Source organism: Phlebotomus papatasi, chromosome 2 (genome assembly GCF_024763615.1).
Source record: "Phlebotomus papatasi isolate M1 chromosome 2, Ppap_2.1, whole genome shotgun sequence".
Taxonomy (NCBI): Eukaryota; Metazoa; Arthropoda; class Insecta; order Diptera; family Psychodidae; genus Phlebotomus; species Phlebotomus papatasi.
Window position 1 is genome coordinate 100,671,010 of NC_077223.1, and position 22,802 is coordinate 100,693,811.

Here is a 22,802-nt window from a genome sequence, read left to right on the forward strand (position 1 = left end):
ATAACTTTTATTGTGTAAACATGTTTTTGATATTTCAATGAGAGTAAGTGAGATCTAAATGTAGACATCTCATTCACTCTCATAGGAAACTTTGAAAACATATTTACAAACAAAAGTTATTTTTCACTGGGCATAAAGGTTTATCAAAATAAATAAATAATTATATTGCCCAACACAGCTTAACTTTTATTTTGTAAACATGTTTTTGAAATTTTAGTGAGAGTGAATGAAATCTAGATGTAGTCATCTCGCTCACTCTCACACGAAATTTTGGAAACATGTTTACAGACAAAAGTTATTGTGCGCTAGTCACAATAAAGGTTTAAAAGGCCCTAGATAGCAAATTTGTAAACCGAATCAAGCAAGAAAAAATTAGGTAATTGAAAGGTTTTGGAATCTTGGGGAAGTTTGATTCGGTTGCAGCCGGTAATGAACTGCTAAAAAACTCATACCTTAAGTATTTTCAAAACTCTATAAAAAAAAATATTTCATCAGTAAAAAATTAAAAATTGGTCAGCAAAAATTTAAAAAGTGAGAAAAAAAGTTAACCCTTCAAGTTGGCCCACACTGATCTAGGCTTATCACTAGCCTTTATTTTTCGCTGACCACTTTTTTATATTTTAAAATTTACATATAAAAATTTTAAAATTCGTAACATTTGAAAAATTTTTCAAAATTTCTGGTCAACTCGAATATTTCTTCTGTTCATTTATTATTTTTGCAGACCATCATTTATTTTTTAATGATAAGCTAAGATAAGATAAGATAAGATAAGATTTTTATTATTCCATTGTTCTGTTTTATGGTGACTACGTTTTAGTTTTTACTGCTCATTCTTAATTTTATGCTAATCAAATTTTTTTTTAACTGACACCATTTTATATTTTGATGAGAATTTTTTATTTATTACTAAACTCTTTTGATGTTTTACTGCTTATTTTGTTTTGTTGATCGTTTTAATATTTCTCTGATCAAATCGAATATTTCTAATGATCGGTTTGAAATTTTTATTGATCATTTTTAACTTTTTGCTGACCATATTTTTTCTTATCATTTCGAATTATTTGCTGATCAAATTTAATTTTTTGCTAACCAAATTTGACTCTTTAGGGAAAAGTATTCTCCCTTACAACTTTCATGTCTTCGAATAATGTTAATTTCTATTATTTCTTCTAAAACACACATAATTATAACATAATTGTCAATAATTTATAATACGCTAATTAATATTTAATAGAAATATGTAAGATTCTTAGGAAAAATAAAATAAAATTCATATTATTCGAAGGCATGGACGTTCGTAGAAAGAGTACTTTCCTCTAGGGAGAAGTGGGGTAGCTTTAAATGTGGGGCAGCTTTAAAATTGGAGTTTTTCACCTATTTTTAAATAAAATTGAGCCTTATCATGATATAATTTAGATGAACAAACAGATTTAGAAGCTAAATTACATTATGATATGGCTCAGTTCCATTGAAACACGGGAGGAAAAGGTTCCCACTTCCCAATAGGTACTGCTCATTTATTTTTTCTCCATATTAATTATTTTATTATCTCAAAATTTTATATTTTCTAATATGATGCATGTCTTATATTAAACTATTAAAAAAAACATAAGACCCGGACACCCCTGAGCCGACCTATATCGGGTCAAAGTTTAAAAAAATAGTCAATATTTCCGGGTCCAATAATTAATTTTTTAACCTAAATTTTCATTTTCTTTATGCGTCTTAATAAGGCTTTTCAAATGACAGTTAGAAAATTGTGGCTTAGGGATGGCGTAAAACCGCAAACTTATTTTTTTCCAAAAACACCCTTAAGGAAGTTGATAAAATTTTAAGATGTTGTGGTCTAGGGGGTCTAGGCCATGAAGTCTTCCGAAACTGGCGTGTGTTTGCTGTGGGTGCAATAAAACCGGAGATATAGAGGCAAAGTTTGTGAAATTCAAAAGCAATATCCCCGGTTCTGTATATGACACAATTTTATGGATGTGGACGAAAATGAAAGCTCTCATGAAACACTGCAACCGTCTAGAACATGAGTGAGCAAGAACCGTTTGAAATCGAATAAATGTCAAAATAAGTTTGTCCAAGTAGCGCTTTGACCGCATTGACGTACAATTCTCATTTGACGTTTGTTCGATTTCAAACAGTTCTTTCTCACCTCAGTTCTAGAATATTTAAATTTCGTAGACCTAATGATAGGGGCGCTATAGTCAGAAACCAATTTTCGCAACACAAATCTCAATTATCTCACCACACACTTAACCGTTTTTGATGATTCAGATTGCGTAAAATTCAATAATTCGCTTACATAGTAGAAGTTCGTCACATGGGCACACGGAGTTTTGTACTCAGAAAACGAGTTTAAAAATAAATACTTTGAATTATCTCGGCTCAAAATTAGGATAATCTGGTCTACATTTCGATGACTCGGAATAACACTTAAATAACTCGCAAATGGTCAACTTTACAGGAGATCGACTTCAAGCTGAAATTTTACACGCTAAGTCTAAAGTGTTTAATGTTTAAAAAACCCTATAACTTTGAGAATAAATAATTTTCATCAATAATAGGAAATGGACGGAGACACTGAACCTTTCTTGATTTTCACAATTTTATTCTCTACGACGTTTCGAGGATGGATGTCCTCTTCATCAGGTATCGAATGTGGCAGGGAAAATCACGTACAGGTGGGAGTTGTTACACTGCACTTGAACTTTGATCACAGATTGATCCGTGATGTTCAGCATTCGACTGTTTCTGTGTCGGTCAGTCGAATGCTGAACATCACGGATCAATCTGTGATCAAAGTTCAAGTGCAGTGTAACAACTCCCACCTGTACGTGATTTTCCCTGCCACATTCGATACCTGATGAAGAGGACATCCATCCTCGAAACGTCGTAGAGAATAAAATTGTGAAAATCAAGAAAGGTTCAGTGTCTCCGTCTATTTCCTGCTACATTCTGTCGAACCGAAATTCTTCTTCAGCAATAATATTCACAGAGAAGATAGAGGATGTCAAATAGTACCCAAAAAGCGAAAAAACAAACGTTGAAAAATTCTAGTTATTCGAGTCTTATTCTAAACTAAACCATTGATTTCATCCATGTATGTATCATCATTCTGTAAAGGTGTCTACACATTGGAGCTGATTTCATCAAGAATTATTTCAAGAATTTTTTAAAGAAAAATTCATATTTTTGAAGGAATTTTTGAAGAAAAATGCCTCCACACTGGGTTTTTTATTTTCCATCAAAAATTTTTTTGACAGATTGCCATCATTTCCAAGTATCTTGCTCTTCTGACTGTTTTTCACGAAAATTTGTTGTTTCACTGCTGGAAAAAGTGAGAAAAGCGTTTGGTGAAGTTCCTTGGGATAGTATTTAGTGAATTTCTGAAGAAAATCTTCTAAATATGCAAGGGAATAGTGTTTTTCTGGAGATGTCGTTCTGGTGGAATCCAACCCAGCCTTTGAAGGAACATTTCCTGTGATTTTCCTCCAGAAATTGCCGGAAGTTAATCCATCTGTGTATTCTTGAGGTGTTCCACAGTACAGTGTCCTCGTAAGATTGCAAGATGGATGAAAAGGAGAAAATTCACGGGCACTTTCTAATCTCTATATGCCTTGGTTACCAATTAAAACAAGAGCTAACCAGAGCCACCAAGGAGATCTCAATGCAAACGAGAACTGTCCGGAGCTACCAGAAGCCATCACTTGAACCCCCAGAAGAACATCATAATGATCTTTTATATCATTCACTTTCTCAACCACTAGGAACTATGTGGGATTGCTTCTTTTCGAGAACACCAGAACTGGATAGCCACAGGCCTTCGATTCCTCCGTGGGACTCCCAGTTTGAATAGTAGTGCATGAAAAGGTGGTGAGAAATAAAAAAAAATCTAAAGTAAAATCCTTAAAACCTTAAAACCTTGGTAATCAAGGCATATAGAGATTCCAAAGTGCCCGTAAATTTTCTCCTTTCCATCCGTCTTGCAATCCATGGAGTACGAGGCCACTGTACTGTGGAACACCTCAAGACTACACAGATGGATTAACTTCCGGCAATTTCTGGAGGAAAATCACAGGAAATGTTCCTTCAAAGGCTGGGTTGGATTCCACCAGGAACGATATCTCCAGAAAAACACTATTCCCTTGCATATTTAGAAGATTTTCTACAGAAATGCACTAAATACTATCCCAAGGAACTTCACCAAACGTTTTTCTCACTTTTTCCAGCAGAAAATAACAAATTTTCGTGAAAAACAATCTTGAATCGTGATGGTTTCCGTCAAGAATTCTGTCAAGAATGACTTTGATGAATTTTATTCCAATGTGTAGCGGGTAATTTCTTTCAAAAATTCTTGATGGAAATTGCCTTCAATTGGATATGATTTTTGAAGAAATTTGTCTACACATTAGACAAATTTTCTTCAAAAATCCATCTTTTTGTCAAAAATTCTCACCAATGTGTAGGCAATTTTCTTGAAGAACACTTCTTGAAGCTCATTTTTGATAGAAATTTCTTATAATGTGTAGACACCTTAAGTAGAATATGACTCTATTTCAAAAATTTTATTCAAAATTAATGCATATCATCCTCCAATTTCAACTCCAAATCCAATTTGCATGCAATCCGAATTTGCTTACGTTAATAGTCTCATCTTCACAAAATCACAAAAATTTTGAAAAACGAATTGGAGAAGAAAACGAATTGGAGCTTTCACAAAGTTGGTACGCTTTGTGGCCTTTTTCTTTCACAATTAATTTAAATCTCAATTATAAATCAATTATAAATCTTCGAGTAGGGTAAAGTGATATAATTTGGAATTAGTGTTACAAGTTGGACAATTCGCCGGTACAAGTTGGACATGGCTTTTTCTTGATAAATACAGTACAAAATTTGTTTTGAAGCACAAGGAACCAAATTATAAATCTAAAGCATTAAAAATATACAAATAAAAATGAAGTACTAAATTTATGAAGACAAAAATCCCTGTCCAAATTGTACCATTGTCCAACTTGTACCACTTTACCCTATTATAAAAAAACTACTCATTAAACTTATCAGTAGTTTTATTACTGCACGAAACCTAGTACAAGGTGTCATATTTTCCAAAAACTGTAGAAGAATCTGAAGTTTCGAATATTTTAGCATCACGCTGTTGATCCGTTCGTTAATTTTATCTCTCGATTAAACTCAATCAGACTCAACAAAATCTCATAAATTTTCCGGGAAATTTATTAACTGGCTGTTGTTCATTTTATTAATACAAACACTCAACACCTGTTTTCTGTTGTCTTCTTGTTGAATAAATTAAACAAAAGAAAAGAAGTACAAAAGATATTGTTCAACTGACCGTCATATACATAAAACTACTTTTCTTTCATTTCATTTTCTGAAGTTGTTTTTTTGTACATTTTAACTTCCGAAAATGCATACAAAATTAGCTTACATTGCAACTTAATTAACAAAAGGGAAAAAGTTAGGAATTTCAGGTAGGAAAATGCTCTTTTTCCGACCAATTGCCCCAATTTGCTTTCTCAAAACGCAATAATACCGATAAAATTTGAATTTTCATAAATTATTTTTTGGATTTTCAAATCTAACGATTTTTTTGGGAAAAATCGTCAAATTTTGAAAGTGTACAATTAAGTTTTTTGCAAATTTGGAGCAAAATTTCTCGAGAAGTCGTGTTCAGAGGGTTTGAATGTGAATCTTATTGGAAGGTAGCTTCCAGGTTTGTAGAGTTTGCGCCTCAAATGCTGCACATTTCTCTGACAATTGCTCCGTCTGACATAAGGTACACTGTTAGAAATAGTAAAGCAGTGAAGTGGATGGGAGTATTGTGATCTGTCTTCTGGGTGATTTTTCCTCATTTTCTCCTGGATTTTCCCACTCGAGTGACTCACGAGGATGTCGCGAATTATCTCGCGGACTGATGTTGAAGTTTGTGGGGATTGTGGAGCATCGGGTGAGTGTTTAACGGCCAAAAACCGCCAATTTGTCCATGACCATAAATTGACAAGTATTTACTTATTTTCCCGAAGATCCTGCTTGGGCGTCAATAAACAAGGGCATTCTTCTCTGTGGCGAATGCTGCTCCATCCACAGGAGCCTAGGTCGGCACATTTCACAGGTGAAGAGCCTGAGGCAGGGGAAATGGTCCCCGTCGGTGCTAAATCTCGTGAACTCCCTGAACAGCCATGGGGCCAATAGCGTCTGGGAGCACTTGCTGATAGACTCAGCTGCCCAGAAGCACGGATACAAGAAGCCAACGCCAAAGGATCCTCTGCATTCTCTAAAAGCGGATTTCATTCGTGCCAAACATGTCCAGGCGGCTTTTGTGTTACGTCCAAATTTTGTGGATGGAAATGTTAAGAATATTGAAAGTGAGCTCAACAAGCAGCTCCATGCTTCAGTGAGAGCGCCAAATCTTGAAACTTCCCTTAGGCTCCTGGTTCAAGGGGCAGATCCTAACTATTTTCACGAGGTAAGACCTTTGAGAAAATTATTTAGAAAAATAACAAGAAAGGTGTTAATTTAATGCATGAGACCGGATTGTGAGTCAGGAAAGCATAGCCAAGAGGCTACTCACAGAAAATTTTCATTTATTTTATTTTTATTTATTTATTCAAACACTCAACTCAAAAGATAAAAATTCAGAATTGAAAAATGAAATGGAAATCTTAAATTAAGGGCTCTATTCTGCGAATAAAGATAAATATAAAGAAATTAAGATAAATATAAAGATTTGGTATTCCATAATCAAGATTTCAAAATAAAACTGTCAAGTATCTTTATTTTTAGCTTGGATAAAAATATTTCAAGATTTGGTATTCTGCGCCCAAGATTTCAATGTGATTCTAACCTTAATATTCTTTATTTTTCATGAAGATTTCAAAGGTTGGCCTTTGAAATCTTCAAGGCTGAAAAGGCTGGGGCTGAACAGCTTTAAAAGAAAAAAAAAAGATTTCAAGGGTGGTCTCGAGGTACTTTGAAATCTTTATATGCGTTTTGAAACTCGTTTGAAAAGCATTAAAGCCATGGAATGGAAGATCTTTTAATTTATTAGAAAATTCGAAAAGTTCGAATCTTTTCGAATAGTTCGAAAAGATGTACTATTTCAGAAGAAGGTAAAATTTTGATGAATTAAAAATCTTAATGAATTTATTCTCTAAATCTTATAGTTCAACAAAGATTGTTGAAACTGACCTCTCTTGGAGTTTGAGCAGTTAAAATCATTGATATTAGCGAGATATGATCCTTTGTAAATCGGCTTGGTTGACTAAAGTGCCAAAATGACAAGGCACAAGTGACAGTTTGGATATTGAAGTCTTTATTTGCGTTTCTTCGACTTTTTATCCAAGATCGCAGAATATCAAATCTTGAAATTTTTAAAATCTTTATTTTGAAACTTTATCTTTATCTTTATTCGCATAATAGAGCCCTAAATCTTGATGATCTTTATTAATCTTGATTTAATATTCAATTCTCTTTCAAATTGTGAGAATTGGGAATTATTAAATATTTTTAAAATAATAAATTATTAAATTTTATAAAGTGTTCGGAGCCACAAAAGCCTTCCTCTATTAACAAAAAATGACTAAATTAAATTTAACAAATCCCTGGAACAAGAAAAAGTAAACTTAACTTAACCTTAGGGTTCACAAAAGCAAAGTCTCTTAATTTAAGAGAATTTCTTTTCCCAGGAAAAAGGTTCAACTCCGCTCCACGTGGCTGCTAAATTCGGCCAGCTGTCCCAAGTAGAGCTCCTTCTGATCTATGGAGCAGAGATCAAGGCTCTGGACATTGCTGGACACACAGCCATTGATTTAGCACGAGCTGAAAAGCACACACAGATCGTCAACCGGCTGATCGAAGCCATGTACGAGGTAACGGACAGAATCTGCAATTTTCTCTGCAACCGAAAACCCGATCACGCGGCCGGACAGCACATAATAATCCCAGATCAGACGCAAGGGGAGATCTTCGAGCAGCTGAAGATTGCCCGTGGGAAGCTCTTTCTCATTCCCAACAAAATGTTCGAAGAACTGGTGATGGATCTGTACGATGAGGTAGATCGGCGGGAGAATGAAGCCATCTGGGCAACAAGTTCGCTGAATCCAGAAACTGGGGCAGTGCCGTTCCTTCCCACAAATCCCCATTTGAGTGCCACGAGGAATCAGGGCAGACAGAAGTTGGCTCGATTTAGTCCAACGGAATTTGCCGGCTTCCTGACCGATGTGCTCATCGATGCCAAAAGGAGGCAGAATATGGCCAATCTCAGACCTCTGACCAATGCTGTGGCAGGAGTCTCCACCAATAATGACAGAAAATTGACTATTTCCGACTCAAATCTCTCTGATGATGAACCTCTGTATGATGCTGTGGCTTCCGATGATGACTACGCAGCTCTGGCTCCAATGGGACAGACAGTAAGTTTCTGGATATCTTACAAATTTATCAATTTATCTGATCAAAAAAGAATTTCCTCAACGATTTAGGGTAAATTAAGCTAATTCAAAACCTGTTCCAATTGGAAACTTTTCGCTACTCCAAATGGAAACATAATTTTTTTCCCACGATAAATGCAGTATTAAAATTTTATTTATATATTTTCTACACCACAATTTTATTATTTAGGTAATTTTACTCCAAATAAAGTGAAAATCAATTCATATTAACAAATTTTAATTTACAAATTTCTCAGAAAAAATAAAAGTACCTTTTCACCATCGAATTTTTCATCTATCAACCATGTTTTCTAATGAAAAACACAATTAGGCTGATTGTTCTTTATTCGTTTTTTATTACATTTGTGTAATATTTTTGACAGAATTATGTGAAATTAAGTGTTAATCTATATTGGTAACGGTACGTGAAAATTTCAAATGAAATAATTACCTATTTCGTGATCATAAAGGGTTTTTCTGAAGTGTCTGCAAATGCTTCAATAGGAAAACACCAAGCATAAGAACAAATCTTACATTCAAGCGCAACTCAACTTTGGAAGCCTTTCGTTGCGGGTTTCACTTACACTGTTTGTCTCCAATTAGAAAATTTCCCTTGTCCCCATTTGGATTAATTTGTTTCCAATAGAAGCATTTTACACTCGCGTATTTTTCTTGTATTTAAGATGTTTTCAAATAATATTAAAATAATTTTCGCTAAACAGTAACATTCAAGAAGAGTTAACGAGCAAATTTATGTAATTTTCTTCAGAAAAAAAGGAACTTAATGTGTTGAATCTTCTGTCAAATTTAAAGCGTATGGAATTGGTTTCAAAGTAGGACATTTACCCTATTTGAACTCTTAATTTCTTTTTTGAAACTATCGGAATTATCATGATCCTGTGCTAATTATTAAGAAAAAATAAAGATTAATTAGGTGTAACCGTATAACATTGAATAACTGCCTCATCTCTCAAGCAAAATTTCTAAATATGCATTAGGAATTCTTCTTAAAAATAAAAGAAATTGTTTGTAATGGCTCCGGCACACCTTTTAGATCAGGAAAATTTTATAAAATCGAAATTCGCATCTCTTGCTTTAATAAACGTTTAGCATATATCTATCCTACTCTTTTTCATTCTTTTTCTTCTTTTGAACATCACACCAAATTAAATTTAATTCAGTTCAATTTGGAGTCGAAAGAGTAGGATAGACTTATGCAAATCTTTTGAGAAAAGAAGAGACGCAAATTTAGATTTCATTAAACTTTATCGATCTAGGGTAAAGTGGCACGAGTTGAACAATAGTGCAAGTTGGACAGGGCTTTTTTTCTTGATAAATTTAGTACTTCATTTTTATTTATATATTTTTAATGCTTTAGTTTCATAATTTGGTTCTTTGTGCTTAAAATCAAATTTTGTACTGTATTTGTCAAGAAAAAAACCATGTTCAAGTTGTACCGGCGAATTGTACAACTTGTAACACTACACTGAGAAAAAAAAGAGGGTGCGATGAACTTTTTTCCTCGTAACTTCAACATTTTTTAGGTGTAAAAATATATTAACATTTTTTAATGTTAATTTTACACCTTTTGAAGGGTAAAATTAACATGAAAAAGGGTTAATTTAACCCCTAATACACCTAAAAAGGGTAATATTTACACCGATTTTGGATCAATACTACAGGGTAAAATTAACATTTCCGGAATGCTATTTTAACTTTTTCGGATTTCTCTCAGTGTATGTCCAACTTGTATCACTTTACCTTAAAAGGTATGCCGGAGGCATAAGGTTTTAAAGTCGGTAGTAGTCAAAATCCCGATTGGTCAAAATCCTAGAGGACGAAATTACATGAAGGATAATTTGTACAATGATTTCCTAAAAGATAAAAAAATTTGCCTTCGCCTCCAGCTAGGTGATGCAATCGTTAGTTATGACACTTTAAGAATTCAGGATTTTGACTCTTTTAGGATTGTATCTTTCAGGTTTTGGTTTTTCGGGATTTTGGCTTGCGAATTTTAACTTTTGGGATTTTGACCGGTACCCGTTTTGGAGATAGTCCATGCGAACAATTCGTCCATAAACACTTATCAAATATTTGATTCCTTTTAAATTGCTTCTCATACAAATTGTTTTAGGATTACTCCAAGGTAGTAAGGCAAAGTATCCAAAAATTATTGCATTTTGATCTATTTTCTGTAACTACTACTCAAAATGACCGTCCCTTATTTTGTCTTAATTTTCAGAGATTCCGATCTCATGAATTCTAGCATTAAGCAAAGCTGGGTCACTTCGTAATGTTATATTACAATATTATGAGGCATTAACCAAAAGTTGGAGTTGTGGGCAGGACCAAAATTCTCGTAGGGGGCGGGGCTACTTTTAACTAACTATTATGCTACATTGATATACGATTTTTTCGTGTATTTTCAAAGGAGCTGAAAGCCCAATTTCCTTTAGAAATATGCGAAAAATTGCACATCAATGTAGTCCCACCTTTCCCTAGTTTATGAGTAGGCGTGGCTTCAAATTAGGCTTGACATCACCATATTTTACCTTTACCATACTCCTAAAGCATTGATATTTATCTAATATTAATATTGTTAATTTAATATTGAGATACAGTAGACTCTCTCTCAATCGGGAATATGGGGCAAAATGTCATCCGGTTTAGCGATAGAATTGAGCGTCAAAACCTTTGTAAATTCCACAAAAAGCTCTCAATTACAAAGAATCACGATAAAATAGGAAGAACTACAGTGAATTTGAGCAAATTAGCTTCATAATTAAACGTGAAAATTGTCAACAAAATTAGTCACCCGATTGAAAAAGAGCCAATTGAGTGAGAGTCTACTGCACCAATTTACTCGCAAAATGAGGAAAGTATTTTAGAAATATATGGCAAAAGATATGCCAAAACTATTTGCCTTCACCTTGACAAATCGTAAAAGAGGATGGTTCAATGGCATTACCATGTATTAGAAAAATGTCTGTCTAGAAATATTTTAATAAATACCCAAACATTAAATCAAAAATATTGAAACAGCTAAAAACAAAATTGTGATGGAGAAGCGAAAAGGTATGAGAAAATTAAAGATGTTAGGTACGAAGATCAATTAAAAGAGTTTTCATAAAGAATAAAAGTCGATATTTCTACACTGATAAAAAAAAGAGGGTGCGATTAACTTTTTTTCCTCATAACTTTAACACTTAGGTGTAAAAATATATCAACATTTTTTAATGTTAATTTTACACCTTTTTAAGGATAAAATTAACATGAAAAAGGGTAAATTTAACCCCTATTACACCTAAAAAGCATAATATTTACACCGATTTCGGATCAATACTGCAGGGTAAAATAAACATTTCCGGAATGTTATTTTAACTTTTTCGGATTTCTCTCAGTATAACCATTTGACCAAGGGATAAAACGGGGAAATAAAAAGACCAATAACAGAATAGAACCTTAATTTCACAAAATTATATCAAAATTATAAATTATAAAAAAAATGAATAGAAGATTTTTAAAAAATTGAAAGATAACGTAAACTGTTATTGACGAGGACGAGCAAAGAATTCTTAAATCAATGAACCATTAAACAGCTAGAGAAAATTTAAAAAAAAAAATAGAGAAATGTATATTTTTCCCATGCAATATTCGCATGTGCTAATTCTATCATGCAATGTTTGAGTGATTAACCTCTTGAAATTTCCGATTAATAGCTTCTAAGACAATCAACGGTCATGGTCCCAGTTATGATCGTGTTTTAGGGTCACCAGGAATTTCCTGAATGAAATGTGCCAACGGTCATGCACGAAACTAATATTATTTGCATTTGCGTGATTGATAGCATTTCCCCGAAATACTCAAATAATTAAAAATTGGGTAAATTGGTGAATTTTTTATTGAACCACGGAAGTTTAAAAAAACGCAACTTTTTTTTATTAATTTCGAGAGAAAAGGGGAAAAAAGAAAACAAGGCAGCAATATTTATGTTGATGTGAATATTTAAATTTCATCTGCAAGCTGTGTAGGTTTTGTGATTTTTAGGAAAGAGTTTGTGAAACTCAACCTTTACGCATATTTCCATCATGTTACATTTCGCGGAACTTTTTTTGGAAAATTAATATTAAATGTTTGTGAGCAATTTTTTATTCTTTACATTTTTTTGTGTTTGTTCTAAAAGCTATAAATATATCACAAAAATTATTTTAAAATTTGATAACTTTAAAATGGAGTGTTTCTAGAAAAGTGTTTTATCTTAAAACAAAGAATTTAATATAATAATCTTTAAAATTGAATACATTTCAAGTTCTGGATTTTATTTTCTATTTCGAAGGGCTTCGGCAGTCCACAGTTGAACAGTTCAGGTCTTCCAAATCCAGAAATCGATGTGCTGAAGAAACAACTCACAGAATCCGAGACCACAATCAGCGAACTCAAATCCCTGGTCCAGAAGCTATCCACAGAGAATTCGGAACTGAAGTCGAGGTGTGAACCGTCATGGACAGGGACTGATTTAAAAATGTAAATCTTACATTTTTTCATTAGTTCTCTGGACCGACATCTCCCTCCAACTGATCAATTTTTTTTTTCTGTTTCCATTTCCAAGGCGATCAGATTCGATGTCAAATGACGGAAGGATGGAGGACAAGACAGTTGGTGAGATGAAACAGAACTTCCCAAAGCGTCCCGTGAGTATGTTTGAGCCACGGGAGAACAACAACTACAACAAGATTAGCGCTTCCGGAGACAATCGGGCAGTGACATCAATGTACCACATGACGAGGCTCAATCAGTCCGACTCGACTATCTTCCCCACGTCAGACGAAGTGATTTGCCGTACTGACGCCATCACGAGACGCATCCAGGATCTCGTGGGCGCCATGCAGGATCTCACCAAGAAGAACGCTTTCGTGCCGTGCGCCGAACGGATCCATGCAGCTGTTACGGACCTCGTTGTCATCTTCCCAACGGTAAGTTTGGTATTCAATCCCTGTTTTCAATCCCTGGTTCAGAAACCTTTTTTTTAATTCTGATTCTTAGAGGTGATATTTACTGATCCAATGTTCCACATCCGATCCTTAGATACTAGAATTTAAGAAATGCGAATAGCAAGTAGGTATAGTGACCTAAGAATCCTACTGTAAATGAAACCATTTGAAGTTGCAAAGTAGTTTTAAAATCCTTTGAAAGTTTCACCAAAAGTGCTAAGTTAAGACCCCCTATCCCTAAAAGCCAAAATCCCGAAAGTCAAAATCCCAAATAGTCAATATCCCGAACGTCAATATTCCGAAAATTCAAAATTCCGAAAAACCAAAATCTCAAAAAACCAAAGTTTCGAAAGACAAAACCGTGAAAGCCAAAATCTCGAAAACCAAAATCCCATAAACAAAAACAATCCTGAAAGCTAAAATTTCGAAAGCCAAAATCCCGAAGAGTCAAAATCCCGAACGTCAAAATTCCGAGAAGCCAAAATCATGAAAACTAAAATCTCGAAAGCAAAACTCCCGAATGGTAAAAATTCCAAAAAGCCAAAATCTCAAGAAACTAAAATTCCGAAATCCAAAATCCTTAAAGCCAAAATCCCGAAAGCCAAAATCCCAAATAGTTAATATCCCGAACGTCAATATTCCGAAAAGTCAAAATTCCGAAAAGCCAAAATCTCAAAAAACCAAAATTTCGAAAGCCAAAATCTCGAAAGCCAAAATCTCATAAACAAAAATAATCCTGAAAGCTAAAATTTCGAAAGCCAAAATTCCGAAGAGTCAAAATCCCGAACGTCAAAATTCCGAGAAGCCAAAATCATGAAAACTAAAATCTCGAAAGCAAAACTCCCGAGTGGTAAAAATTCCAAAAAGCCAAAATCTCAAGAAACTAAAATTCCGAAATCCAAAATCCTTAAAGCCAAAATCCCGAAAGCCAAAATCCCAAATAGTTAATATCCCGAACGTCAATATTCCGAAAAGTCAAAATTCCGAAAAGCCAAAATCTCAAAAAACCAAAATTTCGAAAGCCAAAACCGTGAAAGCCAAAATCTCGAAAGCCAAAATTTCATAAACAAAAATAATCCTGAAAGCCAAAATCCCGAAGAGTCAAAATCCCGAACGTCAAAATTCCGAGAAGCCAAAATCACGAAAACCAAAATCTCGAAAGCAAAACTCCCGAATGGTAAAAATTCTATAAAGCCAAAATCCCGAAAAGCCAAAATCCCAAAAAACTAAAATTTCGAAATCCAAAATCTTGAAAGCCAAAATCCCAAAAAAAATCCTAAAAGCCAAAAGCCAAATAGCCAAATTCCGAAAAGCCAAAATCACGAAACCCAAAATCCCAAAACCAAGAAAATCCTGAAAGCCAAAATTCCGAATGAGCAAAATTCTGAAAGCCAAAATCCCAAATTGCCAAAATCCTAAATAGGATGAAATTATACAGAGGATAATGTGTGGAACAACTTCTCAAAACACAGAAAATTTTCCTTTGCCTCCAACAAGCGTAGGTGTAACAAATTGTGGGAGTAGTTATGACATTTTCAAGAATTCAGAATTTTAGTTTTCGGAATTTTGGCCTTCAGGATTTTGGCGTTCGGGATTTTCGTGTTCGGATTTTAGCTTTTGGGATTTTATTTTCGAAGATTTTGACCGGCACCCCCTATCTACCGCTTCAATACTAATAATTCTTGCTTTTCATATTTCCGAAAATTTTAAATACTTGCGTGGATTGCCTAAGTTAATGTTTATCTATGTACAGGGGTCTGACGTAAGACGAAAAACGTATGGACAAATAAAAAAAAACGTCATACTAAGCATTCGAACATTAACAAGCCCTAATTTTCGAAAGTATTTCGAATGTGAAAGTTTATAAAGATACTTAATGTTCCGAAAGTTGGCAATATTCAATAGGGGTAAGACACAACAGGACATTCTTTATTTCGAAAAAGAGATTTAGAATGAAAATATCCTCGTTTAATGTAGGTAATTCTGGATATTTTTGTCTCAGTAATGTTAGCTAATTGTAAGTATACGAAATTAAAAGTTCCCAAAAGTTTTTTCAAAAAATATTCAAGATAAAAATGGCAAATATAGGTCATAATTGACTCATAAATTAAGTCAAATTCCACCCCAAACCTCTTAAAGGATATTCATCAATACACTCCATCCAATGACACTACCTTTTATCGAGATTACCTACTAATCCCAACTCCCTGTCTTGTACTCTTTGGCTGACAAATGGCCCTGTTGAGCACAATAAATCGCTCCGCGTGTGAAGATGATGCATGAAGGGTTGTAAGTTTCACGGTAAAACTTTTAATTCCACCCACTCGGGGTGTTTTGGGATATTCCACACTAGTGACTGTCTGGAAAAGTTTCCAGTCGAGGACAAATGGGACATCATTCCCCCGAGAAGGTGTCGTTGAAAATGAAAAACATAAAGTATGTGACTCTTTAATTTCGGAAGCTATTTACAGATTAATTACATTTAATCATAAAGCAATGAATATTTTCACAGATTTTCAAACGAGTTTGTGAGTTGATATTCGGGTTTAATTTAAAACATGTATTTGTTTGAAACTTAATTAAAGGATTAAATGCATTTTAATTTGCGGTTCTGCTAGTCTATTTCATATTTACTGCCCTGCCCATGCAGAATTCTGAGTATGTTTTCAGAATAAGTTTTGTTAAATTTCTTTATTTTTAAGATGAATACTTCAACAATTCTAAGATAATTAATAAAAGTTTAAATTAAATGATTTGAATTTATATTTTTCATTTAATAATTTAAAAGGGTCAAAATTCTCTAAAGCAGAATTATGTAAAAAGGATTTAAATATAAATTTTATATTTTTAAGAAGTTTTATGTTTTCCACTTTAAATCCTTAACCACAAAGGGCAATCAATACCTGGTAAATTAAAATTTGCGACTAGTGTAAAACACTTTAAGTCTGGTAAAAATATGATTAAAGCCAAATTTTTGAAAGGTTTTAGAACTTCGATTCTTAAAGATCTTGGATAATCAGTTTAATAAGCTTTACTAGACGTATTTTAGCCAATACTACCCAAAATTTCGAATTGGTTGTAATCTTGAAAAAGAAAAATCCTCAAAACTCTTCCAGAATGGGGTGAAATTCCGAATAAGTCGAATTAAATAACGGCCAAAATTCTGAAGAGCAAAGTTCTAAATGGATAAAAATCCTAAAAAGCTAAGATCCTAAATGGGTCAATATCTCTAAAAACGGCATGTTCCGAAGAATCAAAATCCTAGAAAGGAAACACCCCGAATGGGTCGAAATCCCAAGAGCCAAAATCTTGTATGGGTCGGTATTCCTAATTACCAAAATCCTGAAAGATTAAAATCCCCAATGGATCAAAATTCCGAAAAGATTGCAACCCCAAATCAGCTAAATTCTCGGTCCTCAAAAGCTAAAATCACGAATGGGAAAAGTTCCAAAGAATAAAAGTCCCGAATGGGTCGAAATCCCCAAGAGTCACAATCCTGAAAGACCAAAATCCCTAATCAATCAAAATTCCGGAAAGGCCAAAAACTCGAATGAGCAGAAATCCCGAAGAGCCAAAATCCGGAATGAGTCTAAATCCCCAAAAATCCAAAATCGCTAATGAATCAAAATCCTCAATAACCAAAATCCTGAACAAGTCCAAATGCCAAGAACCCAAAATTCCGAATAATAAAATCTCAGAGAGATAAAGGAAACCGAAAACAAAATCCGGAATGACTGAAAATCCCCAAGGGCCGAAATCGTGAATCAAAATTCCAGGAAGATTAAAAACTTGAAAGAGCAGAAATACCGAACAGCTAAAATCCGAAATGGGTCTATATCTCCAATAGCGAAAATCACGCAAGCCCAAAATCCCGAATGGATCAAATCCTCAAGAAACAAGATCCTGAATAAGTCCAAATCCGGACAAATCAAAATTCCGAATAATAAAATCTCAGAGAGATTAAAAAAAACCGTATGGGTTGAAGTTCCGAAAAAAATAAAATTCGGTATGAATAAAAATCCTCAACAGCCAAAATCCTGAATCAAAATTCCAGGAAGATTAAAAACTTGAATCAGCAGAAATATCAAAGAACTAAAATCCGGCATGGGTCTATATCCCCAATAGCAAAAATCATGAAAGCCTAAAATCCCGAATGGATCAAAATCTTCAGGAGACAAGATCCTGAATAAGTCCAAATTCCAAAAAAAAAAAAAAAATAGTAAGATTCCGAAGAATCAAAATCCTAACCGATTGAGTTGAAATCCCTAAGATCCAAAATCCGGAATGAGTAAAAATTCCCAAGAGCCAAAATCCTCAAAGACCTAAATCTAGAATAATTCAAAATTCCAGATTGATCAAAAACCCGAATGAGCTGAAATCTCGAAGAGCTAACCCCGAATGGGTCAAAATCCAAAATAGTTCAGATAATGGGTCAAAATTCCGAAAACCAAATTCTTAAAGAAACAAAATCCAGCAAATTTAAAAACTCGCTTGAGTCGAAATTATATTTTAAAAATCGAACAGCACTTTGGGACATTTTTTTCTCTAGATTGTAATACACTGGATTGTAACCGAGATCCTTGTCTTTAATAGTTCAATCCATATTCGGAACTTTGCTGTTCAGTATTTTGATTCTTCGGGGTTTGTACCCTTCAGGGTTTTGATCCATTTAAGATTTTCACCTGCGGTATTATGATTTTCACGATTTTGACAATGAGACTCAAAACCGGGACATCAAAAATCGGGTCTTCATTCAAGAGATCTATTCATTTGTTTCTGATTTTTCGTGTCGTATATTTATTATCAGAGGCAACTAACTACCGTCCTTACGATGAAGTAACAAGCCACCTAAAGGTGGTCGTAAATAACCTTCAAATAGTTTCTTCAAGTTCTTTGTCTTACATTTTTCAAAATCTTTATAAGCACGAAAGCACGCGGAGTGACCGTTCTTATTTACCGACAAAACGTTTTACGGTTCTCTGTTTTCTGTGTTTTTAAAACTGTTTTTATTTACGAAGGTTTTGGAAAAGCGATTGAAGAACAATATTAATTAACTTTAATTAAAGACTTTAATTAAAATTTTTGTCACCCTTATTCCAACGTTTTGCACTGGGCATTGAATATCAACGGTAAGACGACAGTGGACGCTAAGCAAAAGTCTTTAATAAATCGAATTATCTTTCACGCTTTCAGCTCGGAGGTTCTCTTGCACAATTTTCCAAGAAATTCTACATGGAAATACTTCGGAAGTTTTTAGGGAAATCCTATAAATGGGTCTACTGCATGAAAGCTCACCCTGGCACTAGTGATTAGAAGGACAATAGATTCCATAGAATTTTCCGCTTAAAAGAAAACTCGCTGAGCTTTTGACAAATTTATTGAAACACACAATGTATAGAGGCAGTGAGCTTTAAATTCAAAAAAATTCTTTAAGCAGAAAGATCTTTTTGAAGGATTAAGGAATTAATTCCTCAAATCTATCTAAATTTCGTTTGATTTAAAATTCTCTTTGCAGTCATTCAGACACCTTAATCAGTAAAAATTAATTTTTAATGTAATTTTCACTCTCTATGATTTCAAAGTACACAGAGTCAAGTTTGCATCAATCATCTGGTAAAAGGGACAGATAATCCTAACCGGCTTATGTAGGTGAGATTCTTAACGTGAGCTAACTCGGAGTGCATGCAAATTCGATTTAGAGCTGAAGTTGGGAGACGCCATTCAGTTATCTTGAATCAAATTCGTGAAATTATACAAATTTTGTATTTAAACCAAAATATCAAGGATTTGGATGAACTGACAGAAAAGTGATATATGGGTGAAATGTAGACCAGAATGTACTCTATAATTTTCCCATAGAACATGATCTCATCGATTACTCAGAAGCCAAGATAAGCGAGGTTTTTTGCTTCTTAACTGGTTTTTTCATCCATAGAGTGCCTCAAGCAGTGATTTGTTGAACTTCAACTATTTCAAAGAATTGTTGTATTTTGTGGGACTTTCCATTTAAACCCCTATTTTAAGTGTCTTGGTGGAGTAGAGGCAGTCAAATTGGCATTTGAGTGATTTCAAAGCGTTATTATGGAAAAAATCAATTTTTTCACACTTAAACGGCAAAATCGGAGTGATAGGGTAGTCTGAGCGGAAAATGATGTATGGACAAAATGTAGAGACAAATGTGCTCTACAATTATGTCGAAGTAATCATCAAAATCGGTTCAGCGACAGTCGAGATAATTGAGGTTATGTGATATTGAAATTGGTTTTTCGACTGTGGCGCCCCTGGTGTTGGTCCCACGAAGTTCAAATATTCTAGAAAGTTGTAGCATTTGGTAAGATCTTTCGTTTAAGCCCTCATTCATCAAAATCGGTCATATAGAACCGGAGATATGATTTTTTGAATTTCGTGAACTTTGACCCGTCATATCTTCGGTTCTATTGAAACCACAGCGCGCATACGCACCATTTTGGAAACGTCCTAGACTGGACTACAACATACTAAAATTTCATTAACTTGCACAATGCCGTTTTTGAGAAAAGTGACTTTGAATTTCGATGAATTTTGACGCTATCACAGCGCCACCTGTGGTGACTTTTTGAACTTCCATCTGAAAGTGCTCATTGAGACGAAACCAAAAAGGTAAAATTTAGGTCGCTATGTTAGTTAGAACCGGAGATAGAGGCCGGTCAATGTTCGAACTTTGACCCCTTATAGCTCGGGTCAGGGGTTATGGATCGACTTAAGGTTTTTTTTGTTTGATAGGTATAATCAACGGCTACAACATACTAAAATTTCAGCCCGATGCACAATGGAATTTTTGAGTTATTTAACTTATAAGATTTAAAAATTTTCTTTTTAATAATAGCGCCCCTAGCGGTGGTTTTATGAACTTGTGATGTTAGAAGGGGAAGTGGCATTTCACGAGAGCTTTCCAAAAAGCCCTCACTTTTTAAATTCTGAGAATTTAAACCGGAGTTATGGCCATTTTAAGAAATTTTTTTTGGACCCTTATAGCTCGGGTCAGGGGGGTCGGGGGACCTTAAGTTTGGTATTGATGGAAAGCTCTAAGGCCCAGCTATAACATACTAAAATTTGAGCCCGCTCGATGCCATAGGGGCGGAGCTATTGAGAAAACAAAAAAAGGGGGGTCTTCAAAATGGCGGAAGGAGAGGTGGGGGGTGGGGGGTCAATGCACCAAGTTGCAATTTTCACCCGATATATAACCTTTGCCGAAAACCGCAAGTCGATATCTTTTTTAGTTTAGGAGCTATTAAGCTCCAAAGAGCGGCCGGCCGGGAACGTAAAATAGCCACATATATATTCGTGATCAGGAAGTGTCGAAACACATTTTGGCCAAGTTTGAGGTCGATCGGACGACATGAAATTTTGTTAGGATTATAGTAGGTGAGATTGTTAAGAATCTCACCTAATTAGCACATATACGTGATGTAACATATCTCAAAACCAATTAGTCCTAGAGAATTATAATTCCATTGCAACATGAAAATCCCATAAAATTTTATTGCAGAGTTGAGAATCTTCTTAGTATTTCACTTTCTCAATTACATTTTAATTAATCCCATTTGACTATAATTGAATTTCCTCGCAAAAGTCAAACCGGAATCCCTCAGTGAAATTCAATTATAGATTATTGCAATTTAAAATGAACCTCAACTTCTTAGTCGATGTCTGCAAAAGTTAGACTGCAAAATTAAAATAGTTTTTTTTCCTAAAGTTTAAGAATTAGTAGCAATTTTTTATTCCATTCGGGTGCATTGGCAGGACGGGAAAAAAACTTTGCTGATGAGTTCACAATAAGAACTTTTCCTCATCTCATTAGTGGATTTTTCCCTGTTGGCGATTCATTAGAAGCCTCAACCCTGGGGACTAAAGTTTGTGCCGTTCTTTGCAGGCCGTGGACAACGAGGCGATTAAGACATCACTGTCTGAACTGACGGGAAACATTGAGGAGATGCAAATCTTCTGCCAATGCCTTCAGGATTCTGTTGTCACTGAAAATCACGAAGCCGTTGATAAGTATTTGCAGGATGTTCGAGCGTGTGCATTTAATTTGGCCAAAGCCACTAAAATGCTCGTGACTGAGTTTCAGTTGCAGTAAGTTTGATGATTTTGCCATCAATCTCTTTTATTTTACATTTTACTATCCTTTTCCCCTTCCCTGGAAATCCTCATTTTGACATAGAGCTATTCATAAAGTTTGTAAATCAATTCTCAAAATTCTAATAACAAGTTTTCTTTTCAAAATTTTGAATTAGAAAGCCCTTATAATCGTAGAAAAATTATTTAAAATTATTATTAAATTTGTTTGACTCGAAAAGTTTTAATAAAATATTTAAGCCAGTGATTTTAAAAAACATTACAACCCATATTCTCTATGATTTTCATAATGTAGGGAAAAGGACCCATGCTTCGTACGATCCTAAGCGTAATAATATAATAATAATGCTGGCACAACATTCCATGAAGGAACTAGGCCTTCCCTCAAGGGGATTTCTAGACATGCATTATTATTTTTTCTTGTACGGGATGAGGTTGTCAGTCCCATGCCCGTGGAATCAAGTGCAGTGAAGCTTACTGGATGCAATTCGAACACCTTTAACGCCAGAAAAATTCCTGGTGACCTAAAGGGGATTCGAACCCGGGACACTTGCATCATAGAGCGAGTGCTCTACCACTTGACCCATTGAGTGCCCATCCTAAGCGTAATGACGACATTTTTCTGAACAAATGAGTATCCGCCATATATTTTAAAAAGCATTTTCCACTGTTTTTAAAATATAGGATGAGTCACATTTATTCAAAAAACCTAGAAAAAATTTAGTCATTACGAAGCTTGGGATCGTGCGAAGCATGAGCACTTTCCCCTATAAAGATTTTAAAATCAAATCAAATCTTGTGTACAAACAATTAAAACAAATTTTCAAGAAACACAAGATGCTTATTTTCCGCTTTTGAGGTTATATTTTCAGAGTGAAACCATTACAGCACAGAATTGAATTTTTCTGAGGTTATGGTAGGTAAATTTCAATTAAAAATGCCATAGCTTAAATGAAATTGCTTAACGATCTTTTTCTATATTTCATTTCAAAAAATTATTAATATAAAATTATTTAAATGTAAAAACCTAAATTAAAGGATTATTTGTTAATTGAGGTTATGTTCAACGACATAATTTTGGTTATCTATTTAGAATGGGCAATCTGCATAGATTTATGCGCTTAAAGTGCTTCAATTCAAATCATTAACCACTTTGGCGATAGGAACAAAAGTCAAATTCAACATTAAAAAATATGAAATTCACACGCATTTTCAGCTGTTCTTTTTAGGTTATGTT

The 22,802-nt window shown here is 34.3% G+C and overlaps 1 protein-coding gene across 2 annotated transcripts; it reads left to right on the forward strand.

The window, feature by feature from the left end:
• Positions 1-5,806: 5,806 nt before the first annotated feature.
• On the forward strand, positions 5,807-21,822 carry LOC129800396 (ARF GTPase-activating protein Git). 2 transcript variants are annotated; one of them, XM_055844741.1, is made up of 6 exons: positions 5,807-5,974; positions 6,051-6,493; positions 7,713-8,438; positions 12,793-12,980; positions 13,066-13,429; positions 21,360-21,822. In XM_055844741.1, the coding sequence occupies exons 1-6, from the start codon at positions 5,917-5,919 to the stop codon at positions 21,564-21,566; spliced, it is 1,986 nt and encodes a 661-aa protein (XP_055700716.1). In that variant the 5' UTR covers positions 5,807-5,916; the 3' UTR covers positions 21,567-21,822. The 2 variants fall into 2 exon arrangements, with proteins under 2 accessions (XP_055700716.1, XP_055700717.1); XM_055844742.1 differs by having other exon boundaries at positions 12,793-12,944.
• The last annotated feature ends 980 nt before the right edge of the window (positions 21,823-22,802 follow it).